At 49.3% G+C, this 25204-nt stretch overlaps 1 protein-coding gene across 3 annotated transcripts in view; it reads left to right on the forward strand.

Moving 5' to 3' along the window:
* ZSWIM8 (zinc finger SWIM-type containing 8) overlaps positions 1–25204 on the forward strand; it is a 92335-nt gene that overhangs the window by 59252 nt on the left and 7879 nt on the right. For 2 of the 3 annotated variants that reach the window (XM_014523525.2, XM_014523532.2), the window contains exons 10-22: positions 1385–2393; positions 4598–4729; positions 7199–7378; positions 8671–8854; positions 9447–9545; positions 10705–10829; positions 14209–14443; positions 16793–16945; positions 17425–17647; positions 17831–18120; positions 18517–18740; positions 19025–19507; positions 20160–20328. In XM_014523525.2, the coding sequence (XP_014379011.1) occupies positions 1385–2393; positions 4598–4729; positions 7199–7378; positions 8671–8854; positions 9447–9545; positions 10705–10829; positions 14209–14443; positions 16793–16945; positions 17425–17647; positions 17831–18120; positions 18517–18740; positions 19025–19507; positions 20160–20328 (3506 nt within the window). The remainder of the gene's footprint in view (positions 1–1384; positions 2394–4597; positions 4730–7198; positions 7379–8670; positions 8855–9446; positions 9546–10704; positions 10830–14208; positions 14444–16792; positions 16946–17424; positions 17648–17830; positions 18121–18516; positions 18741–19024; positions 19508–20159; positions 20329–25204) is intronic. The other variant, XM_006016268.3, reaches the window with a different exon arrangement.

The following is a 25204-nucleotide window of genomic DNA, read 5'->3' on the forward strand; positions in this document are numbered from 1 at the left end:
CTCCATGCTTATGGTCAAAGTGAAACTGAGGCTGGGAAGGAATTTTTCCTGGCTTGAATTGTTGTGGGATTACCTGCTAGGATCATCGGGGCATACCCTACCTAATCAGTTCTACTGCAGTGGCCCTGGGCAATGGTGATGCCTTGGTCTTTCTAGTTTTCTGCTTGTTGTAAACAAGTTAGACTCCAATTTTTCAATCCTCAAGAGACTAACTCAAGTTATTGGGCTCACTCTTGAGGTATCTGGGTGAAATAATGGGCTTTATATAGAAGGGCAAGCTAGATCATCCACTGGTTCCTTCTGTCCCTAAATTATGAACCTGACTGTAGGCTTTTAATACTCAAGGGAGGAGGATTTGATATTCTTGAGTAGAAGTATTAGCTTCAAGAGCTATGCAAACCATTTGAATTTTCTTTGCTAGTTGTTAACAGTTTGGACATGCAGCAGTTCCCTGTTGTAGTCCTGAGTGCAGTGGTTCTCAGCTTCTTTGGTGACAGGGCACCCTTTGCCATTTTTTAATGTGATGACACCTCTGGTTGAGAACCACTGTTAGTGTTGCCTCAGTTTACTTCAGTGCTTCTCAACTAGGTTCTGCTGCCTTCAGGTAAAACTGCCCTGTGTGTGTGCTGCACAGCCAGTCTGTGCCCATGCACACAGAGTCCTGCTGCATTATTGATTTATTGGCGGGATTTCTTCGGGGGGGTTCCTTTATGATCCTTTGATTGGCCTGAAGCAGGCAGGAACTGCCTTGTGCTGTGTAGTCCCCTTTCAGTCTGTCCCATCTGTGCTCCTTCTGGAAACAGAGGCTGGTGGATGGATCTGTCCCATGTGACTGTTTCTGGGAGGAGCATGGGAGAGGCTGGACTGGGAGGGCTATAGCAGCTCAGCTTCTGCCTGCTTAGGCTCATCACAGTCCTAATGCAGCAGGAGTGTGCATTCAGGGGAGTTTGACCTGGCTGCTGTCATGGCATTCAGTGCTTGCCTTGTTGCACCCCTTGGGGGTGGGGAGGAAAGGAGCTTGTGGCACCCTGTTTGGAACTAGTGCCTTAATATCTTAGCAGTGTCAAAGGTCATGACTCCAATGTGGTAATTGCAAGATTTAACTGCATTGCAGCTTGCAGTGCTTCACCCTAAACTCCCAACTTGCTGCAAATTTTCAGGTTTGACTTGGCAGCATTTTGCTTTTGTGGCGCTGGCCTAGCTAGGAGCTGATTGTTGACTTGTCTATTTCCTTTCCCTAGACAATTTTCTGACGGATTAATGTTGTTTACACTAACTCAGCAGAAGAGGCCTTTGACAGAGGTATTCTATGAGTTGAGGGTAGTCTGTTGTTAGTGCATTTTGTGGCTCCTTTCTGATCTGTCCTCTTCCTCCTCCCCACTAGGCGCAGGGACCTTTGCACCCAGCTCAGACAGTGGCAGCTGAAGGTCATAGATAACGTCAAGAGAGGACAGCACAAGAAATCCCTGGAGAAACTCTTCCAGGGTTTCAAGCCAGCTGTTGAAGCTTGTTACTTCAACTGGGAGGAGGCGTATCCCATCCCTGGCATTACCTACAGCAGCACTGACAAGAAGAACTCATTCTGTTGGGTAAAGGCCATTCAACAAAGGAACTGCCGGTTGCAGTGTGTGGAAACCACCTGTGAGGCTGGTAGAACCCCTGGACAGGAATCTGGAGGAATGTGTCTGCAGCCAGGGGACAGAACCCGTCCGTCTTCTCAAGAACCAGCTGTCCGTCCGAAGGAGCTCATTGGGAAGAGGAAACTGGTCTCTGATGCTCCTCAGAGGGTTTTAAGGCGACTTTCTGCAGAAGGAGATAAAGCAGTTTATAAGACAACAGTGGGGAAAGCCAAGCTGCCAGTAGGGAAAAGCTTGGCCAGTAAGCATAGTGGGAAACGACGCATGAGCAGTGAAGATAGCTCTCTGGAGCCGGATTTGGCAGAGATGAGCCTGGATGACAGCAGCTTAGCTCTGGGAGCAGAGGCCAGCAATACATTTAGTTTCACTGAGAGCTCCCTGAACAGGAGTTACAGGGACACTTTTGAGGATGACGGTGGCGTGTACTTCTCTGAGGGACCTGAGCCCAGCATCAGGAGTACTCCCACTGCCAAGAAAAATCCAAAGGATCCTGTGGGAGAAATGGGCAGTGGGGATGACGATCTGCCTTCTGCAGATGAGAACAGCGGTGGTGCAAGCCTGAAGCCAGAAGAAGTGGGAGAGAATGGTGCAGCTGGGGGAGGGGATGAAGGGGAGGAGGAAGATGATTACCAGGTGTACTATCTAAATCCACAGGAGGTGGCCAAGGAAGAGGATGACAAGGCAGAGGTAGGCAATGAAGAGGAGCAGGATATCTTTGCTGGCATAAAGCCACTGGAACAGGAAAACCGAATGGAGGTGAGAAAATCTAGTTGCAAAATTGTAATGTGTAGGTGTTTTAATTTTCCTGTATGTATTGCACATGCAAACTGGTACAAGTGTATTGCTGCAGTTGCAAAATCAAGTATTCAGTACTTAGGAAATGCCTGAATTGAGGCTGTCTGGGCAACCTTAATTCAGTCTCCTTGATGGTGTAAACCATGATACCATCCTCAGTTATAGATCCCATCGTTAATGTTCTCCACAGGGCTTATGGTTCAGTCAGTGCACAGAATGGACTGTTGGTGACAAATGAGACTTGTGTAGTGAAGACTATACAGTGGCGGGACTCTTGCCTTTTCTTTTTGCAGGAGCTAGAAGGTATATAGTGAGTGAGACAGACCTGCAAGAAGAGAAAGTAAGGTCCCAGGATTAAGACAATGGAATGCTGCCATGGGGAATTGGCATCTACCTCTGACACACTTCCTATGTGATGCTGAGCAAGGCACTGAACCAAGTTTTTAAAGATGGCCTTGTTAATTATGTGACTCTTCTTTTCTGGGTGCCTGCCTGGTTTGCAGAAGTGCTGAGGTGTCAAAGCTACAAGTATAAGTACACTATATGTGATTAAAGACTTTATCATATAAAACATATGCTTAACAAAGCTGAAATAAAAATCACAGAGGCACTCATTATTGAATTTCCTAACTCCTGTGTACTTGACTTTTTTTCTGCCTTACTATTTTTGTAGTGTAATTTGTGTGTTAACTACCTAGACTTGTGCTATTAAGTAAAATAAATCTGAGCCACAGGATGAAACTTTTATAGTAGATCAGCAGAACTGGAAATTTTCAATCTACCGCACAGACCTTTCCACTTGAGGTATTGGTGTAAATGACTGCAGTAGTAGATGATGTCCTCTGTAAATCTGTTAGTAAGTAGGAAGCTGAGAATTGATGCTTTTGCAAGGATGTTGCACAGATGTTGCCTGACAGCCCAGTAGCAGTGAGACTTTGGTTCCCTTCCAAGTTCTGCAGTGGAGTATGCTCCAGTGTCCATTCTTCTCAAATGTGTCCCTTTTCCCCACCCTCTTCAGTGGTCCTAATCCTGCCTCTTTCCCACCCCTGAGATGCTGCTTCCCCTCTTCCCCCCCCAATCCTTTTCTGCTCATTGAGCCAGTCCTGTATGGGTCCTCATCCATTTTGTGTGCCCAGCCACTCCTAGTTTCTCAGCAACCTAACTCCTTACCCCCACTCCAAGTATTCCACACTCCCACCAGTTTTCAGTTCTGCCCCAGGCTCCTTTTTTCGTTGTACCCAGCAGGGCAGATGTGGAGAGCACAAGAAAGATAGGTTCCCTTCTTTGGGTTCTGCTGTCTGGCCTTGGGATGGCACACACAAGTCCAGGGGGACAGTTGCACAAAAAAGTCCTGTTTTCCTTCAAACTGGAGCATGTCAATTCATGACAGAATTCTTGAAGTGTTCACTAGCTGTAAGCACTACAACTCTCTACAGACTCTGTATGAACTGCAGTTGCTTTCCTAATGCTTACACCTTGTCCAAACTTGGGCAGATTTTCACAGAGACAGCAAATGACAAATCCCTGTTTCCCCAGTGCCAAATCTTAGGTGTTTGCTCCAAAGCTTTGGGGCACCAGCATTTATCAGGTGAAAGCTTGTCTGAGTTTAATGTTAGCAAAGCAGAGTGTTTTCTTCTGCCTCCTCCTTGGAAATGGCTGGATTATTTTAGACGAAACTTCAATTGAGGCACACACTGAGCATAGAAGACTTCAGCCCTAAGATGTGGGCAAATGTTACAAGATAAAGGCTGGCTAAGGTATAAGAAAATGAAAACAGAGTTGGATAATGGGAAGTCACAGGCAACTATAACAGACTGTGCCATCAGTCCTTGGAAATGTGTGCAGAGCTTTGCAGACAGAGTGTGCCTGTGGATGGCAGAGGAAGTAGGATGCTAAGAAAAGCAAAGTAAATGGACATGTCATGTTAACATGACAGATTGGGCTCATTTTTGACAGTTGTGTTTTTCCCATTCCATTGTGTTGGTGGTTTGAGGGAAGGGGATAGGGGCCATATGCAAGAAGACATGGCTCTACAAGCATTTATCCCAAGCCTGAACTGAGGTCAGCTTGGAACTTTAGGTTTCAGTGACATTGAGAGAAAGTGCTTAAGATAGGCTAGCCATGGGAAACAGGCTGAATCTGATAATTTGTCTCTTCATTTACAGATCCTTTTTGCCTGTGCAGAGGCACTCTATGCACATGGATACAGTAATGAAGCCTGCCGCTTAACTGTAGAGCTGGCCAGGGACCTACTGGCCAACCCTCCTGATCTCAAAGTGGAGCAGCCACCAACCAAGGTAGAGAGAGTACTTGCCAGCATTGTGAGCGGAAGGGAGGGTAGGCAGGGCTGCCTGGGCTCAGAAACCCTCACTGGGCTGCAGAATGAAACTTTGCTGTTCAGAGAGGCTGAGGCACAATAGTCACTGAAATCCATCTAAATATGGCTGCATTTTGCCAGACCTTGCCTTTAACCCTTTTTGGATAGGGCTTCTCTGCTTGTTCAGTAGTTTACTTGGCAAAAAAATGGGCTGTTCTGTGTGTAGGGGAGAGGGAGGGAGTCTCAAATCACCAGTCACTAGAACCTATATCTTTCTTCCCTGGTTGCCTTCCTTTCTCTGGCCTCCGCTTGTCCCTACCTAGCTTGGGCCTTGTCTTTAGGAAGCCTGAGCAGCACCCCCTGTTGGATCAGTGTGCATCTGCACCAGTGTGGGGATACTTTTTTTGGCGAGTGTGGTGCATGCTGAATCCTGCACTTGCCCCGAGTGCCACTTCTGTCCCCTGCCCCGAGTGCTACACATGGAGGCTGCATATACCACTTGTTTCATGTGGTGCAAGTTGGCCACCTTTGATCTACACCAGGGCTGTCCAACTGGTGGTCCATGGGCTGAATGTAGTCTGCAAAGAGTTAAATTGTGGGCCCCTGGGGTTTGCCCAGCTGCTGCTTCCCCCCTCCATTGTTTGGCTGCAGCAGCAGCTGGAGTCTCTGGGCTCTCCCTTCTAGTCTCTGTTTCCTGTCCCCACCCCAGAGGGTGGGGCAGTTATGGCAACATGGGGAGCTGAGGGTGAGCCCAGGGTGCATAGTGGTGGAGTGCATGTGGTGAAGCAGTTGGCGGGGTGTTGTGGGTGCACAGTGCAGGCAGGGGATCATGAGCTTGTGGTGGAGGGTGTCTTTTGGGTCAGATGGACCAAGGGGACTGTGGTTTCTGTGGTGCTGCTGCCAGGGCATGTGGCCCATGAGGTATGTGGCCCTGAGCCATGTGGAAGTCAGACAGCCCTAATCTACACCTTCTGTTTTAACTATCAAATTGAACACAACATGCTCTAACATGTTTTATATGTCTACATGGTCCTGGTTAAAAACCAGCACCAAGAATAGATTTGCCTTTATTGCAGCTTTATACACTAGTAGAGCAAAAGCGCTTTGTAAGTTGAGCGCTTGTGAGCCAGAGCATTTTTAGTTTTTGGCAGGCTGTGCTGCAGATTGTGGCTCCAGCCCTAGCCCCACTCCCTCCCTCACTGCTGAGGACTCGATCTGCCTTCCCTGCCCCCAGTGGCAGTGAGGAAGTGGCAAGCCCTGCACAGCTGTGGTGGGGGATGGAGCCGCCAGTGGCTCGTCCAGGGGGTGCAGGGAGTGGGGGGCATTGCAATCCAGGAGGGCACTGGGGGGAAGAGCATGCCCCTGGATCTGCCTGTGGGGTAGAGTGGGTTGCAGGCTGGCGCTGGGGCAGCACTGGGCTATTCCCGGCCAGGCTGCGCTCAGGCTGGGCAGCTGTAGCGGTGGCTCTGGGAGCAGGGCCATGGGGTGGGCTGTAGCCCCCCTAACCCCTGCTCCTAGCGCTGCCACCGAGCGCTCCAGCCCACCCTGCCCTGTGCCCCCCAGCCCTTGGGTAGAGGGGAAGGCTGCGTCCAGCTGTTGCTGCCAGGCCTGGCCTGCGTTGCACTTAGTGACAGCAATGGCAGCACAGGGGTTGTGGGGGCTACAGCCCCACTCCCACCACTGCCGCAGCCACCTGGCCTGAGCACAGTCCAGCCTGGGCAGAGCCCCAGCCTGCCCTGCCCCATGTGCCGATCCTGGGGCACATGCCCCGCCCCCCCCTGCACTCTTCTCCTCTGTGTGTTCTCCCACCCCCACCTTCCTCCCTGAGCCCCCTGGACAAGCCGCTCGTGGCTCTGTCCCCCACTCCACCCTAGCTGTACAGGACCTGCCCCTGGCCCAGCCCCACTCTGTACCTAAGAGCTGCTGGCACTGCCCCATGTTTTGGGGGGGGGGGCATGTGCCCCTGCAGGCTGTGCATGGTGAAGGGGGCCACTACTGTGGGCTAGGCTTTGCACCTCAAGCCCTGCTGCACGTACCCCCCAGGCCTCGGCCCCTTCCCTTCCCCACCTACTGATTGACTTCGAGGCTCCAGGGTCCACCGGCTGATCCTAATCAACTGGTTGGAAAGAAGGCAAAACGTTGTATGGGAGTGGAGGTTGAAAGAAGCCATGGAAAAGTGTCTAGAGCCACTGGAGACTGGATTTCTTGGCACATGGAGATGAGTGCTAAACTGCGTCCCCACTTCACTATCTGAGAAACTGTGGCATTATGGGAGGGGGGAGCAAAGGCAATAAAGATGCAGGAGAAAACAGTGCTTCCAGGAAAATAAGCAAGAGATGTCCTGAACTGTCAGGTGGGGAGTAGAGGAGGGTGGGCCAGGGTCACACCCTCACACCTGGGTTGAATTTCTTTCTATAAAGTGAGTGTTAAAAATTTACTCCTTAAACAGGGGAAGAAGAACAAGGTGTCAACCAGCAAGCAGACATGGATGGCAACTAACACCCTGTCCAAAGCTGCTTTCCTGCTAACTGTGCTGAGCGAGCGTCTGGAGTATCACAACCTTGCCTTCCGCATTGGCATGTTTGCCCTGGAGCTACAGAGGCCACCAGCCTCTACCAAAGCCCTGGAGGTAGGAAGTGTCCCGTAAAAGGGCCATACCCATAAGCAGTGCTGGGATTTCCCCCTCTGAGTTCTTTGTATCTGGTCCTGCCTTCAGTGTTGCCTTCAGAACTAGTTGCTAGGGAGCCAAATGATACCTTGAGGGTCCTGAATGGGTTGCTGATTTACCGAAAATTTGTTGGTACTGGATGCTTCTACTTCAGATGCACTTTGAGCCAAATCTTCAGTGAAAGAGGACTTAGGTCTTCTCCGCAGAAAGTTGCATAGACTTGTTCTCAGTGGTGAATTTAACATTATTTAAGTTGGAGTTTGAACCAGTTTTAATTAGCATTTGATTTTGGTCTGACTGGCTTGCTTCCGTTTAGCTTATCTGTTCCTTATAGGCTTAAGCTAAACTGAAAAGCCACTCTTAAACTGATGTATGTATTTCTGGTGCTTTGACTAAATCATTTACACCTTAGGGTAAACTGCTGCAGTTTATGCATGTAGACAGGCAGCAACTCCTGCCTACCTTTTATACTTGGATGTATAAATGCATGCAAAGTTTTGGGTACACAATTACATATATGGTTAACTACTGCTCTCAGGGCCCCTTTCTTAAAATTAGGTTCAAGACTTTGCACATTTGATTTGAAGCTCTTGTCAATCTTTTTGACCACACAGAGGTGGTGCTTCCTTCCGAAGTGTACAAGTTTGCTGGGCCCTATCAAGAAATAGACTTGTTTTTCTGAGGTGACCTACACTTGTACATAAAGGGCTCAGCGAGACCATTAAATGTGGGGCTAACAGTCACTAACCTAAACTGTTCTCCTCCAATCCTAATGCATTAGGAAGGCTAGACCCAAGATATAATATCCTATGAGGCGACAGTCTTTGTTTCAGTTGAATATTGATGTCCTTGGCCCTGTTCTCCTCCTGGATAGTCCCTTCTGTTTCAGGCTGTTGTATTGCATAAGGTAGCAACCTTCTGCAACCTTCTCTTCAACATGTCCTGGTGAAGGCTGACTCCACCTTCCTCCCAGCCAGGCTTCTGAGTGATTGTGATTGAGTTGTGCATAGGGAAGTAGTCTAGACTTGCACATCCTATACAGCTGTCTCCAGCTGAGCACTGTCCGTCCTCACTGTTGTGCCTGTGTAGGGGGAAGAACGCAGGGGTGATTTAGAGTTCAGTGGATTACAAGGCATGTAATCTGAATCGATCTAAACTTTTTCTGCACTTGAATATCTATAGGGCAGGATGGTTGTGTACCTGGGGGTCTCTGCTGATGGCTTCTTCTTGTGTTTCCTTGCGGGCACCCCCAGGTGAAGCTGGCATACCAGGAGTCTGAGATTGTGGCCTTGTTAAAGAAGATCCCCTTGGGCACTAATGAGATGAACACTATTCGAGGAAGGGCTGAAGAGCTGAGGGAGGGGACCTTGTGCGATTATCGCCCTGTCCTGCCACTCATGCTGGCCAGCTTTATATTTGATGTCCTGTGCACTCCAGGTACTGTCCCCATTGGTTTGTGTGCACAAGGGGCTCCAAACCTTGGGGACCAAAAGAGGCTTTCGGACCAAATCTGTACCTGCTTTACTATGGTTGCAGCACTACTGACAGTCCCTCCAGTCCGCTGCCAAGGTTAGGTTTTCTTCTGCAGTTCCCTCCACATTGCTGTGGATCTCTCTGCACTGTGATAGAACAGACATCCTTTCTGGGTCCCCTTCCATCAAAAAGAGTTGGAATCTTACTGTTTTGGGGACACTGGTTTTGCCCTATAAAGATTATCATGGTTCCTTTCAAGTGATTATGGCCCCAGTGCTACTTGGGCTGGGGGGAAATGCATTCACTAACCACCAAAAAAAAGAGAACCTGTGACTAAACCCCCTTCTGTAGCAGAGCTGGATAAGCTAGGAGGGGACTACTTCAGAAATGGAGGGAGAGAGCTTGGAGGCCAGTGCTCTGACCTTGGGTCTGACTTGATGGTTTGGAATGGGAGCATGGGGGATGTGACAAGTCCAGACAGCTGCCAGGAATGGTTTCTGCCCTGGGATTCTACCTTCGTAGAGCTGAGCATTGATTAGTCTCTGTCTCTTTCCAGTGGTTTCTCCTACAGGGTCCAGGCCCCCAAGCCGTAATTGGAATAATGAAATGCCTGGGGACGAAGAACTTGGTTTTGAGGCAGCTGTTGCTGCTCTAGGTAAGAATTCAGCTCTCTTCTCCTCTACCTTGTGAAGAAAAAAGTTGTTTCTCATTTATGCTATGAATCCCAGGCTACTTTGAGCAACAGGATTTAAGTCCTGTTGGTTTGTGTCCAATCTGCTATGGAAATGAATGCATTTTGGAAGAATTTTGTTGGAGCTGGTGAAGGGAATCTGGGACTTGGGTAATGTTGGGGATCTTTATAATGTCACATTTGAGGTCTTTAGGCAGAACTGGTTGGTGGGTAGTGGGGAGAACATAGTTAAGGACTTGAACAGACTAGTGGGCTGGCAGAAGTACTGTGTTCAATCTTCCTTGTTGCTGTTTGGCGTGAAAGAAATGCTGAATGAATAGCTGGAATGGGAAGTGTTCAGAGAACAAAAGGCAGTTGCTTCAATTGGTATTAGTAAATGACCTAATTCTTGGCCTCCAGGTCACTTGCAGGCTTATAGTACCACGTACACATGTGTAAAGGCCTGTAATACAAATTACTGCAGGGTAATTGAGAGTGGAGATTTACAGAATGCCAGCTTCTCTGCAGTAACTGCATGCAGACCTGTGGTGGACATAAGCTAATCCATGGTGGTTCACCTGTCTTTCACTGAGGGGAAGCTATCATAGGTAAGAGGATGCACAGAAGCTGTGACTGCAGATCAGCTGACATTCTGTAAATCCTCAGTGTCCTTACACCTTGCAGTAACCTGTTCACATGCCTATGCTCAGTAATAGCTTGTGTATGCATGGTCTTTGGTTGGATGGATTGTTAGCAGAAATCTTTCCAGAAGGAAAGATGCATTCGTGGTGGTTTTTGAACTTCTGCCAGTGGCAGCTGCAGAACCTGGGAAGGGGCAAAGAGTGAGCACTTGGTATGTCTGGCTGAAGATGGGAGTGTGTCAAGCTGGTTTAAGCTCTTACTGAGCACTGTCAGATTCATATTGCTCTGGCTGTCAGAGTGCAGAGTTCTGGGGAAGAACTTCTGCTCCCACTCTTGAAGCACTAAATTGTTTCTCCTGTTAACCAGAGAAGTCAGAAGAGCTGTTTTCCTTTCTAATAAGGAGAAATATGCAAAGCAGCCTGGGGAAGGAGGTAAAATGCATCAGATGGGATTAAACTTCATGGGTTTGCCTGTCTCTTCATCCTTCTTTGCTGTCCTGCAGGTATGAAGACAACTGTCAGCGAAGCAGAGCATCCGCTCCTGTGTGAAGGCACTCGCAGGGAGAAAGGTGATCTGGCTCTGGCCCTGATGATCACTTACAAGGACGACCAGTCTAAACTCAAAAAGGTGTGTCCTCTGAAAATCAAGAGCTGATGTCTGTCAAGTACTGTGTGACAGGTGGTGTTTGGTTTTGTTATTAGAATCAGGATTGTCAATATGTCTGAACCAGTGATTCTCAACCAGGGTGATGGGGCACTCCAGGATGCCTCCTCATCTTTTGAAGGGTGCCCTGAGATGTGAGGAGATAAGCAGTTAAACTAAGCAGATAAGAGCAGGTTCAGGCTTGTCCCAGATAAGAGCAGGTTCAGGTACTAGCCCATTCCCACTGCCTGGCCTCTCTGCAAGGAGGTAGATACAGTAATCTATAGAATAGTTTTTGAAATGGGGTGCCACTTAATTTACAAATGTTATGGAGAGGGGCCTCAAGTCTGCGGAGGTTGAGAATTGCATGTCTAGACCTTCTGAATTAGTCAGGTTCCACCCTCGAGCTGGTAAGGTTCATTGTATTACTTACTCTAACTTGCTGTGTGCTGCCTGCATTTGGTCTGTACCCTCATTCATAGGCCTCTGGCCCAAGGTTTTTGATGTCCATTCTGTATCTGGCTTCCAACCTAGCTCAAGGGTATTGGCCTCCATTCTCTGCCTGACCCAAGGAATGTACTTGTGTGTGGGGGAGGTTGGACTTCTTGTATGTGGTCTTAGTGGCAGTCCCCTGTGACTCTGATACACGAATAGAAAAGTGTAATAAAATTTCACTTCATAATATATCCCATTGCCATTATTCTATCCACTCCTCTCTCAAATGCTGTTGAAAAAGACAATTGTACATTACAAGTAAAAGCTGCTGTTGCAGCTTTGATACTCATTACATTTAGAAATACTTCTATTCATATACTATATCTGCAGTGCTTTCTTATTCTCTTAAACTAGGGACAGACATTTCCTGAGCCTGAACTGATTCAATCTTTGCAGGTTAGTCTAACCTGCTTAGGCTGAATCAGTTTGTAACTGTGCAGACATCCCCTCTGGACTGAAAAAAATGCAGGCACATGCCTGCAGTGGCTCAGACTAGAAGCTGGGGGGCACTAGAGCTGTCCTCCCTTCCCTTCAACAATGCTGAGCTGAAAGGGGTTGTAACCAGGTCCCAGCAGGAGGCTCTGATTAGGGAGGGGTTTAAACCCCCCACCCTGCCTGCACTGACCCAGGCTTTTTGCTGCTTGCTGCTCAAGGGGCAGGAGTGTTGCCAAACCTTGCATCTCTTGATACTGAGTTTTTTTCAATCTCCATCTTCCTGCTTCAGACTGTCTGCAAACCAGGACATTTTTAGTACCTTTCTGTGTCCCCTCTTGAAGACAGATTGCAGCAACAGGTTGTTTATTGGCCCATCAAGTTCTGCAAAAGAAAACATCTCTCTCATTAGTTTCAGGTTCTTATCTGCAGGGTGCATTTGCATTTGCAAGCCACTTGCTGTCCGCCCTTTGTTCCAGTGAAATTGGAGACCCACACAGACACCCATCAGTATTAGCTAGTATGGAGTGGGGGGAGAGGGTATGGCTAGATGCCTGGTCCCTGCTGAGAAAGGTATGGGAGGGGGGGATCCCTGCTTGAGCAGCCAGCTGAGGGTGAGGGTGGGGGTGTGGAGCAGGGGGAAGTGTGGCAGCTGCTGCTGTCCCTCAGCCAGCTGGAGCAGTGATAGTGCTCTGGCTTGGAAGGAGAGGGGTGGGGCCACCCCTGCTCTGCTCTGCTCCAGCAGACAGCAGCGCCCGCCCCATCAGTTAAGTCTGATACTACATTCAGTCAGGCTTATCTCAAACTGTTTTCAGCCATTTTGAAACTGGTTTATGTACACTGAACATCTGTTCTGTTACAGGTTTAAACCAGTTTCTGATCACTTAAACTGGTTTGTGTAATGCCTGTCCCTAGCCTTAGGGAAAAGAGCAAGAGAAAAGTTTCCTCTTAAAAAGGAAGTTCCTTCTGCTGCCTTTTTTACTATTACTAGTTGCAATTGTCTGCCTGTGACATTACCAACTGTGTATATGTTAATCCTCAGAGTTATCAAAATTGATTACTTCCGTGTCGGGGCTGGACAAAAGTGGACACAATTTTTTTAAGTTGTTTTCATACAGATGTTCCTCAGTAGCTACTAATAAAAGGGGCTTCACATTTTTTAAAATAGTAGAATTCATACACTGGCATTCTTCCCATGTATAAAAGTACTTATGTGGTAGGTCAGTATTCTACAAATGAGGGGCATAAGCTTAGTGAGTTGGTCAAGGTCACTTGTTAAATTTAGGCAAAACTGAATAGAATCTAAATCTCCATCACCCTAGTTCTGTGCTTTAACCACTCTGACTATCTGAATTGTCTGGTATTGAATGATGGCATATTTGGAATGATTGCAAGTATTGTTTTTGCTTTTTTTATGGTGTGTATAAAATCTGCTTCTTTACATAAGGGTGTAGAGCAGAGGCAGGTAAAGTCCAGCCTGTGGGCTGGATCTGGCTGGCAATGGACTCCATTTCCCAGCAGCCCCTGTTCACAGGGCTTGGGTCAGTTTCCATGGAGACCCCAGCAGCAGCCATAGGCGTGGCCAGGGTTTCTGTGGAGACTGGCCCCAGCAATAGCAGCACCAGCCTCTTCCTGGTGTGGAGTGCTGTGCTGAGGGCAGGAGCAGTGGGGAGCTCAGCTGCTGCTGCCTGTGCAGGGTGGGTGGCAGTGGCAGCGCCACTGGGAGGGGTGCCTACATGGGACTAAAGGGAATTTTGGGTTGACTGTAGCTCTGCAAGCCTATCCCCTAGCATTGTCCCTGTTGGCAAGGCATGCAGCAGGGTGGGGAGCTGCTCCGGATCCAGACTGGGATCTTGCGGCAGTGACAATGTGGTCCAGAGCTGCAATCTGCAGCCTGCATACCCTGGGCAGGGGTGTGCAGGCAGCAGCTTGTGGCTCTGACCTGGCTCCAGACTTCATTGTCGCTGTTGCAAGGAGCTGGGGCAGAGTTGCAATCCACTACCTGCACACTGCAGATTGTGGCTCTGGACCACATTGTCACCACCACAAGATCCCAGCTCCGCTCCAGAGCAGCTCTGTGCCCTGTCAATGCTGCTGGCGCCGGTCTCCACAGAAACCCCAGCTTTGCACTAAGGCACCATGGAAACCAGCCCCAGCTACGTGGACAGGGGCTGCTGGGAAATGGAGTCGTGCCACTAGCCGGATCCACCATTTTGCCCACCCCTGTTGTAGAGTCATGCGAGTACAGGCTGGTCTCAGGGCACAGAGACTACTTTTTTTACCAAGAAGCAGGGAGTGTATTTTGTTTGAACTGTTATCTAATGGAATTAATTTTGTCCATTAAAGCTGAATGACTATCTTGCTCACATCCCTTAAAATGCTTTGGTGTTTTCTCACTCATCTGCTAATCTCTGGGGGGTTTCTCACTCTGTTAAAGATTTTAGACAAACTGCTAGACAGAGAGAGCCAAACGCACAAGCCCCAGACGCTGAGTTCCTTCTACTCCTCCAGCAAGCCCACAGTAGCCAATCAGAAATCTCCTTCCAAACACGCTGCCCAATCCACTACAGCAATCCAGCAGCTTCCAGGGACTTCAGTCACACAGCAAGCAGGTGTAACTGCTGCAGTCCAGAGCAGTCCTTCTGAAAGCTTTGTGGAGAAGAGTGCACAGGGTAAGATACCTGCTCCAGTGGAGCCATGCTGAATGTTCTGTTCTTGTTTGATGAGAAGGGAAGCTAAGGTCCTTGTTTCTTCTGAGAAGCAGCCAGGGCTGATGTGACAATCAAACAGTTAGACCATAACACTAGAATACTGTTGAGTAAACTACCTTGCATGGAGAGGTAACAGAGTGGCTGTGTAAGTTCATTCCTTAGCTTATTGCACACCAGCTTGCCCATCTAAATGGGTAGCAGGTCAGTGTCAGCCAGTCACTGAGCTCAGTCCATTTCATGCCCCGTGCTGGTTCTGAAACACAAGACCATTTTCTTTACCTGCTAAGTTTAGTAACTCCATTTTTGATGCCCCCATGTTTCTTGAGTCTGCTGCTAAAACATGCACGTGCAACACCTAACATGTTCTAATACATTCCCATATGTTCTTCAGTATTTGCAGGAAAAAAAGTTATGGCATGTTTGGGAAGGGCGAGTCCCTTTGATTTTCTTTTAAAAGAGAAAATAATTTTGAGGTATGAATGAAAGGAGGGATTAACATTGCTTTGTTTAAAGCTCTTGTGTGTAAAAACTCTTCAAGTTTTTTTACCAAAGAATAATGGGCAATTATTCACTCTTTTGCTACTTTTTGTATAAAGATCCATCTAAAATGCAGTTCTCTCAATGCATGTTGTAACTGAAAACTTAAAGCAATTTGTGATAACTGTGATACAAGGATAATATAATAAAGGATGATTTGGATTTTTTTCCATGCCTGTAATTGAAACAAATGACATTTAAAAGTTTGTGCCAGAAGATGAATCCTGGCTTTTGCTTCTTGGTAACATTCTGATCCTCTAGAGCAGGGGTAGGTAATGTTTTTTGGCTGGAGTGCTGAAAAAAAACACAATGCCTACCTTGAAAGGTGCTGGAGTGCCGACATGCCAGAAAAGCAAAACGAGGGAAGGGGGTACATGTCAGAATGCCCTGCTTGTGCTCCTTACCCCCCAACACCAGGCTCGTGGCTATCAGCAGCTATCCAGAACCTGGGCCAGCTGCAGCCGGGAAGCTGCAAACAGCTGCTGTGGCCCTGGCCCCGGGGAGGCAGCAGATACTGGTGATGCTTCCCAGTGTGCTGCCCTCAGCACCACTCCCTGCTCTCTTGCCCTCCCCTGGGTCCTCTGGAGCACAGTGTGTGCAACCTAGAGTGGCAGCACACAAGGAAGCTGCTTGCTGCTGTAAGCTCCACGCTGCCCAGGTTGCACTTCCCCTGTGTGCACAGGAGCAGCATGGGCTGCACGCAGGGTTGTGCCCCTCGCTGCTGCCCCTGCCCGCAGGAGAGGTGTGGCCAGGGCAGCGGGGAGCTTGAAGTGGCAGGCAGCTTTCTGCACCCCACACTGTGCCCTGGTGCACTGGGTTTCTTACACTGCTCTGCAAAAGCAGTGGCAAGGGCAGCACAGTGGGGAGCATCGCTGGTATCTGCTGCGTCCCCGGAGCGCAGGGCTGGATCTAGGCTGGGAGACAGCTGGGGCTGGGGCTGGGAAGCAGCAGCTGGCCCAGGTTCTGGGTAGCTGCTGATAGCCATGGAGCCTGGGCTGCTGGGAAGATGGAAGCCCTGCTGCAAGCAGCCCAGGCTCTGCAGCTACCCAGAACCTGGGCTGGCTGCAAACAGCTGCTGCCTCCCTACCCCAGCCCTGGCTGTCTCCCGGCCCTGGGCTTCAGGAAGGCAGCAGGTGCTGGCACTGCACCCATTGGGGCCAGGCTGGGGCAGGGAGGCAGCAGCTGTTTGTAGCCTCCCGGCTGCAACCAGCCCAGGCTCTGGGGTAGCTGCTGCCAATTATGGTGCCTGGGCTGCTTGCAGCAGGGCTTGCAGCCTCCCAGCCACCTGCAGGGAGCAGCGCGGGTATCTGGCTGGCAGCAGCTACCCAGAGCCCAGGCCAGCTGCAGTTGGGAGGCTGCAAACAGCTGCTGCCTCCCGGCCCCAACCCCAACGCATGCTGAGGAAAATGGCCTTGCGTGCCATGCTCGGCACGTGTGCCGGGGTTTGCCAACCCCTGCTCTAGAGTTAGTGAGGTGGGGATGGAGAAAGATCAGAAACACTCCATGTAAAGTGCACTTTCAGCCTCAGGCTGGATTTATGTATGCGCAACTCAAATACATATCAACACACCCAGGCTACTCTGGATCAACATCAGACCCCAGTGTCTGCTAGATTATCCTTCATAGTCCAACTCACTGTTGTATTTCTGAGTTGTATTTCTACTGAGAAGGGGAGTGTTTGTGCTTTCACAAGGACTGAGTTGTTCAGAGACATCTGGCTTTGCATGTCTCAGGATTGGTTTCTGTGCATGTTTTTGCTTGTGTGTTGTGCAGAGAGCTCTCAGAGGTCCCCTTGTGAGCCAGCTGGGGAGTCCAGTGTCTTGAAACAAGAGGGGAAGGTCCCCAGTCGTCTGGCTCTTGGAAACAGAGGTGGATACAATGGAAGATGCTGGGGCTCACCTGTTCGACAGAAAAAGAAACACACAGGTATGAAATAATTGATCCCTGCTGTATCCAAAGCTGTGCCAGCTCTCTGCAGGGCTAACCTACGGGGCTAAAGCCCATGGAGCAGGATGCCATGTTTTGGGGCTCAGTGCCAAATCTGAGTGAGCTTGTTGCCCTTCTTGCAGCTGTACCTGGGAATTGGATGGGCTGGAGTGTAATTCTTAGGACTATGGATGGGGAAGATTTCTGTGTGTTATATGGGGTGCTCAATATTGCACTTGGACCTTAGACATTTGCCTTGGGTTAATCACTTGGAGCTTGTGGATTCAGTACAGTGGTGCTGGATAAACCAGCAAGTTAACTATTTATACTCTTTATTTGTATTCCTATTTTAGCCTAGTAAAGAAAAAAGCTCTGTGGCTGATCACACTCAGTTACCTCAATGCTTGGTCTTTAGTCAGGTGTGGGGCTGACCTGAGGCAGAGCTTGCCCATTGACATATTTGGCCTATGGTGTTGTAGGCATGGCCAGCATTGACAGCAGCGCTCCCGAAACGACCTCTGACAGCTCTCCAACTCTCAGTCGGCGGCCACTGCGAGGGGGCTGGGCAGCTACCTCCTGGGGCAGAGGGCAGGACAGTGACAGCATCAGCAGCTCTTCAAGTGACTCGCTGGGTTCATCATCCTCTAGTGGCAGCAGGAGAGCCAGTGGTGGAGCACGTGCAAAGACCGTGGAAGTTGGCAGGTATGCTGTCATACATTCCTTCGTAAATAGCATGCAACCTTGGTCTCCCTATGAGGGGCCTGGCATGGATACAGGAGAAATGCCTGCCAGAGGCAGCTTGCTTTATCAGCTCCTGACCCTGTGGAGTTTTTGCACTCCAGCTAAACAATTTGTCCGCTGCTGGCTCTTGTATCCTGTCTTTAGGTACAAGGGGCGGCGGCCAGAGAGCCATGCGCCTCACGTCCCAAACCAGCCTTCGGAGGCAGCTGCTCATTTCTACTTTGAACTGGCCAAGACTGTCCTTATCAAGGCAGGTGGAAACAGCAGCACATCCATCTTCACCCACCCATCCTCCAGTGGTGGGCACCAGGGGCCCCACCGCAACCTCCACCTCTGCGCCTTTGAGATTGGGCTCTATGCACTGGGGCTGCACAACTTTGTCTCCCCCAACTGGCTCTCTCGAACCTACTCCTCCCACGTCTCGTGGATCACAGGTGAAGGCAGCATTTGTTAGGGTGCTGGTGGGCTGGGACCTTGTTCTCAACAGCACTGAAGAACATTTAGTTCTCTATAAACTCTTTTTATAGATGTTCCTTGCTAATCTTGTAAGTCATTGGTATAGGTGCATGCCTGCTGTGACCAAGAACAAGCAGTAGTTGGCCAGGGTTTGCACAGCACTGCTACTTTTGCCCTGGGGAGTTACTGGATTGACCTGCTTTTTTGACTGTGCTGTCACCTACTGCAGTGACTGGCCTTTATTTTATTTCCCAGAGGGCAGCTGTCTATGCTGGGGAATGCTGAGCACCTGTCTCCTGCTGCAAGAGCTGACTGGTGCTGCAGTGAGGCACTGGCAGGGAGTGTGCTGCCCTCCTCTTCTCTCTGGTTCTCAGGGCAGGCCATGGAGATTGGCAGTGCAGCCTTGAACATCCTTGTGGAATGCTGGGATGGACACTTGACGCCTCCAGAGGTGGCCTCATTGGCAGACAGGGCCTCAAGAGCCAGGGACTCCAACATGGTGCGAGCGGCTGCTGAACTTGCACTAAGTTGCCTGCCTCATGCCCATGCCCTGAACCCAAATGAGATCCAGAGGGCCCTGGTGCAGTGCAAGGAGCAGGTGAGCACCACATGCTTGTGGCTAGTTAATCTGATGGGGTCTGGACATCTTAGGGAAGCAGCCAAGGACCTGGGTCTTTTTTCGCAGTTTCCATGGGTTCTGCTGTTTTCTGTTTCGGTCCTTGGCTGTAATCTTATTTGTCTGTGCTGTAGCAGTCATGAGCTGCCAGCTGCACCAGGCAGTGTTTGTTATTTTGAGACCCATTGCTCATGGTTTTTTCTGTACCGTAGTTTTCTTCCTTCTCTCATGCTGTTGGGTTTTTCTTCATTCTCTGCCATGACCAGGATAACTTGATGCTGGAAAAAGCCTGCATGGCTGTGGAAGAGGCGGCCAAAGGAGGTGGGGTGTACCCAGAAGTCCTGTTTGAAGTGGCACACCAGTGGTACTGGCTTTATGAACAGACTGTAGGTGGGACCCCGGCACAGAGGGAAGGAGCCACTGGCTGCAGTGCTAGTGGTGCCCGAGCAGCCTCTGAAGCAGCACGTGGGTTGACTGACAACAGAGTGACCTCTGAACCGACCACAGTGACAGTGGCAGCTGCTGTGACGGCAGCAGCAACAGTGGTGCCGGTGATCTCTGTGGGGTCGACCATGTACCAGCAGCATACGATGGCAGGGCCAGCAATGGCGCATGCACACACACAAGGCCTCCACCCTTACACTACTCTCCAAACCCACATACCCTGTAACCCCCAATATATTGGACATCCTATCCAGCACATGCCACGCCCAGCAGTCTTCCCTGTGCCTGGCTCAGCATACCCCCAGGTAAGTCACCACCTGTGGCCTGGTGGTCTTTAGTTCTTCCTCTTTATTCATGGTAACTTACCTCAGCAGTTCGTAGCATTGCTGGGGTGTGGAGGGCTGGGGGTGAGAAATCCGTGGGTGAGAGCCAGAATCTATTGAGTTTCAGTCTGTTTTGTCACTGACTCTGGTTTGGGTAGCTCCCTATACCTCCTGCTTCCTCTAGGGATCTCCACCTTCAAAGGTGGCTAAGCAGACAACATCCTGGGAGAATATTAAGTGGAGTACAAGCTACTAGCATGACAATTTTTGATACCCACTTCCTGGCAGCATATTATGCAGTTGATAGAAATGTCTCTGACTTGAAGAGCTTAGTCTAAATAGCCAGTACAGAGGGATATGGAAAAAGGCTTTCTCTATCAGTTCTTCTCGGAGCTGGATGAAATATTTCTGTTTAATTCTACTTGGATTTAAATTGAAGAGGAGCAAACTTGTGCGCTAGCATCGTTGTGACTGCTGCACTCCAAGTTAAGTTAGGGGTGAAGTGGCTCTGGCACTGGGACTTCCAGCACTCCTGCACTGGAATTGTGGGTGTGCAAGGCTTATCTAAGATCACTTGTGAACGGACCTGGTGCCCTGGAGGCAGATGTGACTGCTTGGCCTCTTTCTTTTCCAGGGTGTCCACCCAGCATTTATAGGTGCACAATATCCTTACTCGGTAACAACGCCGTCTCTGGCAGCTACAGCAGTGTCGTTCCCGGGGGTGCCAGTCCCATCCATGACTCAGATCGCTGTGCATCCATACCACACTGAGACAGGACTGTCACTATCTTCCAATGTAGCAAGTGAGTACCTTGGTTGCAGCTTGTGCAATGAACATTTGGGGAGCAGTCCTTGTGGCTGGCTCCCAATGTTTCCTACTGCTCATTTCCTGCTAGTCTGGAATAGGACTGTCACTCCTGAAATGTCCCACAAGTTCACCACAGCCCAGAAAGACACTGAGGTCCATGACAATGCATTACAGGTTTCCCTGGTGTTGTAATAGGGTGTAATGAAGCAAAGAGAACTGAAGTTGCCAGCATGTCTTGGCTCCTCATACTAAACTGAGCAAGAGACTTGGCAGTCTGCTTCCGTGTAGCTGGATGAGCTTTATTTTCTTCCTCATCCTCTTGTCTGTAGGTATGCCTGAGTAATCTTGACAGGCTGTGCAGTGCTTCTTGGTCAGCTGGCAGGACCTGTTTGAAGCATCAATATTTTTGTTAAAGGTTTCCTCTACCCCACAAGAATTTGGATGTAGCGGGTAACCCTAGGAGAGGGGGCTCCTCAGCAGTTGGGAGGTTAGGGAAGGTTAGGAACAGCCTCTGAGTAACTGCTCCCAGGCTGCCTTCTGGTTGGGCCTGTTGCTAGTATGAAATGCAGTGTGGGAACAGCTGTTGCATGTGGCAACTGCTGACCTGCTCCTGCTGCTGCAAGACATGCATCTGGTAGGGGATGATTGGCTCGCTCAGTTGCACCATCATTTTATATCTGGGTGAGACGGGAGGGTGTTACTCACAGAATGGTGCTGGCATATGTGCACAGGCCTAGATATGTCCCATGGAGTGCCAGTGCCTTGCAACTTATCGTTCTGGGAGAGGCATGTTGACCTCCCTCGTGCCAGATGCATAGGAAAAAGGGACTTCTCTGTCTGATATTCAAAGGGCACTTCCCTCACTTCAGCATAAAAATGACTAGAAACTGTGGGGAGGTCTCAGGATCTTTCACCTGCCTGATCTGGCTCAGCACAACCACTTGCTTTTCAGCTTCAGAATTGAGCTTTGGGGGAGTGGGCTGACCCCTAGTTGCAGAACTGTTGCCATTCTTTCATGGAGTGCCAGACCCTTGGAAAAGGAATAAAATCTGTCACTGTCTGACTTGTAGGAGTTCAGCTTCTCCAGTTCTAGTGCTCTGCCCCTTCCGAAGCACTGTGTGGCAGGTCAGGAAACACTGGCTCATGCAACTCTGCCTGTAGCTTTGGTGGACAGTCATCTCCCCCCAGCTTGCCTTGGAATGCAGCATGGGTTTTGCAGTGCACTGTGGACTGAGTTTACCACCCTACTGCCTGCTTAGCTATTGAGGTCAGACTGACTTGCCTGAGATGCACATTTCAGGGGCTCAGCTCTTAATTAACTTATGAAGAAGCAGGGACTATGTTAAAAGAAACATGAAGGAGAACTTGGAAGGCTTCCCAGGCTTGTGTAGCAAGATAGATGTTAGAGGCATATAAGGAAGCTGTGAAGTGATTCATTCATATGTGAATGGCATCCTCTGTTCACATATGGCTGGGGCTCTTAGGTGTGCTCTAGTGTCTTTCTCCAGGGTTTTGATAAGCTCTTATCCCTTGGTAATGTCCAGTTTGACTTGCTCTGTCCCTGTACGTGCTGAGGAGATGCAGTGCGCCAGTTCTATCATGAGTTTTTTGGGAATAGGTTGTCAGGTCCATCCTCTGCCCTAAGAGCAAGCACTTGAGCGTTACAGAGCCATTTCAGACCTGTCCCTGCTGATCTAGCATGTGTGCATGGTTACTTCTGCCAGCACTGCTGGGAACCCTGCTGTCATCTCCATGGTAGGAAAAAAAAGTCCATGGTTGCCTTAGGATAGTGCTCTCACTATAGTGTGCACTGATGGAGTCGCAGCTGCTTCTCAGTGAGAGGATTTCAGAAGGCTCAGTAGAGGTATGGCTGCAGGTAGGACTGGTCCCTTGCCCAGGGTTCCACCTTTCTAGGCTACTTAACAATGATTGTCTTAATGACCTTCTCAGCCAGTTCTCAGTGGGTGAAACCTGGGCAGGTCACACTTTGAGCTTACTGAAGCCTGGCAAAAGCATTTGAGTCAGCAGCTCCCATAAACCCCACTTCCCTCCTGAGCTTCCCACCACTCTGTGCCCCTAAATGTCACTTTCTTCAAGAACATTAACAAACAAAAATGTAGAGATGGTGGTTGGAGTTTTACATACTATGTCTGTGGGGCAGTATTTAGAACAGGGCAGGTCTGTATGTAAACAGTTCTTTAGGAGACTGTTTGGTTTTATGCAAAATATGGAGTTCCTACCTCCTGTCATAGATTTCATAGACACTAGAACTGGAAGGGACCGCCCCCTGCCCACAGGGTAGGCAGTCAGCAGGGGTCAAATGATCCCAGCAAGATAGGCATCCAAATGTTTCTTAAAGGAATCCAGAGTAGGTGCCTGCACCACCTCTGAGGCGGGGAGTCTATTCCAGGCCCTGGGGACTCAGACAGTAAAGAAGTTTTTCCTTATGTCCAGCCTAAAACGGCCTTCCAGGAGTTTGTGACAGTTGGACCTAGTCTTCCCTTGGGGTGCTCTGGTGAACAGGTGTTCTCCAAGTTCCCAGTGCACACCCCTTATGTACTTTATAGGCTGCCATCAAGTCACCCCTGAACCTATGATTTTCCAAACTGAGGAGTCCCATGGCTCTCAGCCTCTCCTCATAAGGCCTGCTCTCTTGTCCTCTAATCATTTGTGTGGCTGTCCTCTGGCCTCTCTCAAGCTTCTCCACATCCTTTCTGAATTGCAGAACCCAGAGCTGGACACCGTATTCCAGCTGTGGTCTCACCAAGGCCAAGTAAAGTGGGACGATGACTTCCCAAGTCTTGTTTGAGATGCATCAGAAGATGCAAGCCCGGGTTTTGTTTGCTTTGTCAGCTGTGGCATCGCATTGATGATTAATGTTCATCTTGTGGTCAACCATGACCCCTCCCAAGTCTCTTTCAGATGTGGCGCTAGCTAGCGTAGCACTGCCAAGCCTATGAGTGTGATGTGAGTCCTTTCTCCCAAGGTGGAGCACCTTGCATTTATTGGTGTTGAATGCCATCAGGTTTTGATCTGCCCACCTTGTAAGCCTGTTGAAGTCAGCCTGGATTACCAGTCTATCCTTTGGGGTGGCTGCACTTCCCCATAGTTTGGTGTCATTTGCAAACTTAGCCAGTCCGCTTAACACCTGTGTCCAGATCATTTATAAACACATAGAAGAGTACAGGTCTGAGAACAGAGCCCTGGGGGACACCACTGGGTACAGTGTGCCAAGTTGATTTGGTTCCATCAGCTATCACTCTGGGTTTGTCCACGGAGCCAGTTCCCCAGCCATCAGACCATGAAATTATTTAGGCCACAATTCCCCAAATTTTCCATGAGTACACCAGGTCAAAGGCTTTCTTGAAGTCCAAGAATATGATATCCACTTCTTCTCCTTTTTCCAGGTGATGCGTCACCTGGTCATAGAAGGAAATCACGCTGGTCAGACGAGATCTACCTGCTACGAAGCCGTGTTGGCTATCTCTCAGAACATTACCTTCTTTTAGGATGTTAGTAATAGTTTCCTTGATGATTTCTTCCAGGATCTTTCCAGGGATTGAGGTCAAGCTAATTGGCCTGTAGTTCTCTGGATCTTCCCTTCTCCCTTCCTTGAAGATAGGCACCACGTCGGCCCTTTTCCAATAATCGGGCATCTTGCCTGAGCACCACCAGTTCTTGAATATCCTCACCATAGGCTGTGCTATAATGTCAGCTAGTTCCTTTAGCAATCCTGGGTGCATTTCATCCAGGCTGGCTGATTTTGTGTGTCCAGTCTCTTAAGATGTTCATTCACAAGATCAGTGGTAATGTTGGGCGCAGGTTCACGCTTCCCCTGGTGATCCTGCCTCTTGTCAGGCAGGGTGGTCCCACTGGACTGATGGAAGACCAACATGAAATAGTCATTAAAGAGATTGGCTTTTTCCCAAATGTTGGTTATCAGTTGCCCCACTTAGTTTAGTAAGGGTCCAATGTTACCCTTGTGCTTTTTCTGAATTCCCACATATTTGAAGGAGGACTTCTTGTTGTCCTTAATTTGAGTGGCCAGTTTGGGCTCACTTCCAGCCTTGGCTTTCCTAGCTTACTCCCTACAGGTGCGGGCTAGTGCTGAGTACTCCTCCGTAGTGATGTTTCCAATCATCCATCCTTTATAAGCTTCCTTTTTAGGTGCAAGAGGTCCTTGGTATTGAGCCAAGGGAGTTGTCCAGTCCTTTTACTAATTTTTCTGTGGCTTGGAATAGACTTCCTTTGTGCTTCAAGGCTTGCATCCTTGAGGAGCAGCCATTCATCATGGACATTTCTCCCTGCCAGATTGCAATTTCTCAGGGCCTGAACAACTGGCTTCCTAAGCTTGTGGAAGTTGGCCTTTCTAAAGTCGAGGACTTTGGTATTGCTGACTGACTTGCCAACTTTGTGGTGAATAGAGAAAGTGATCAACTCACGATCACTATCTCCCAGCTTCCCTTCAATTCCCAGCTTGCTGGCTAGGTCATCCCCTTTGGCCAGTACCAGGTCCAGCGGCACCTTGCCGCTTGTTGGTCTGTAGACTTCTTGAGACAAATAAAGCTTGTCAGTGCTTGTGAAGAAGCATTGCGACCAATCAGATTTGACTGAGTGCCCTTCCCATGAGATGTCCAGGTAGTCAAAATCGCCCATGACAACCATGCACCAAGAGCGTGAAGCCTCAGCCAGTTCCCTGGTGAACTCGTGGTCAAGTTCTTGCTCTTGATTAGAAGGTCTGTAGTAGACTCCCACCATTATATCCCATTCACCACATTCCCCCCCCGATCCTTACTCAGAGGGTCTCAAGTCACCCTCCTTGGTTGCTAATCTCTGCATGTAGGGCAATGTATTGCCTCTTCACATAGAGA

This window comes from Alligator sinensis, unplaced genomic scaffold (genome assembly GCF_000455745.1).
Source record: "Alligator sinensis unplaced genomic scaffold, ASM45574v1 scaffold109_1, whole genome shotgun sequence".
Lineage (NCBI taxonomy): Eukaryota > Metazoa > Chordata > Crocodylia > Alligatoridae > Alligator > Alligator sinensis.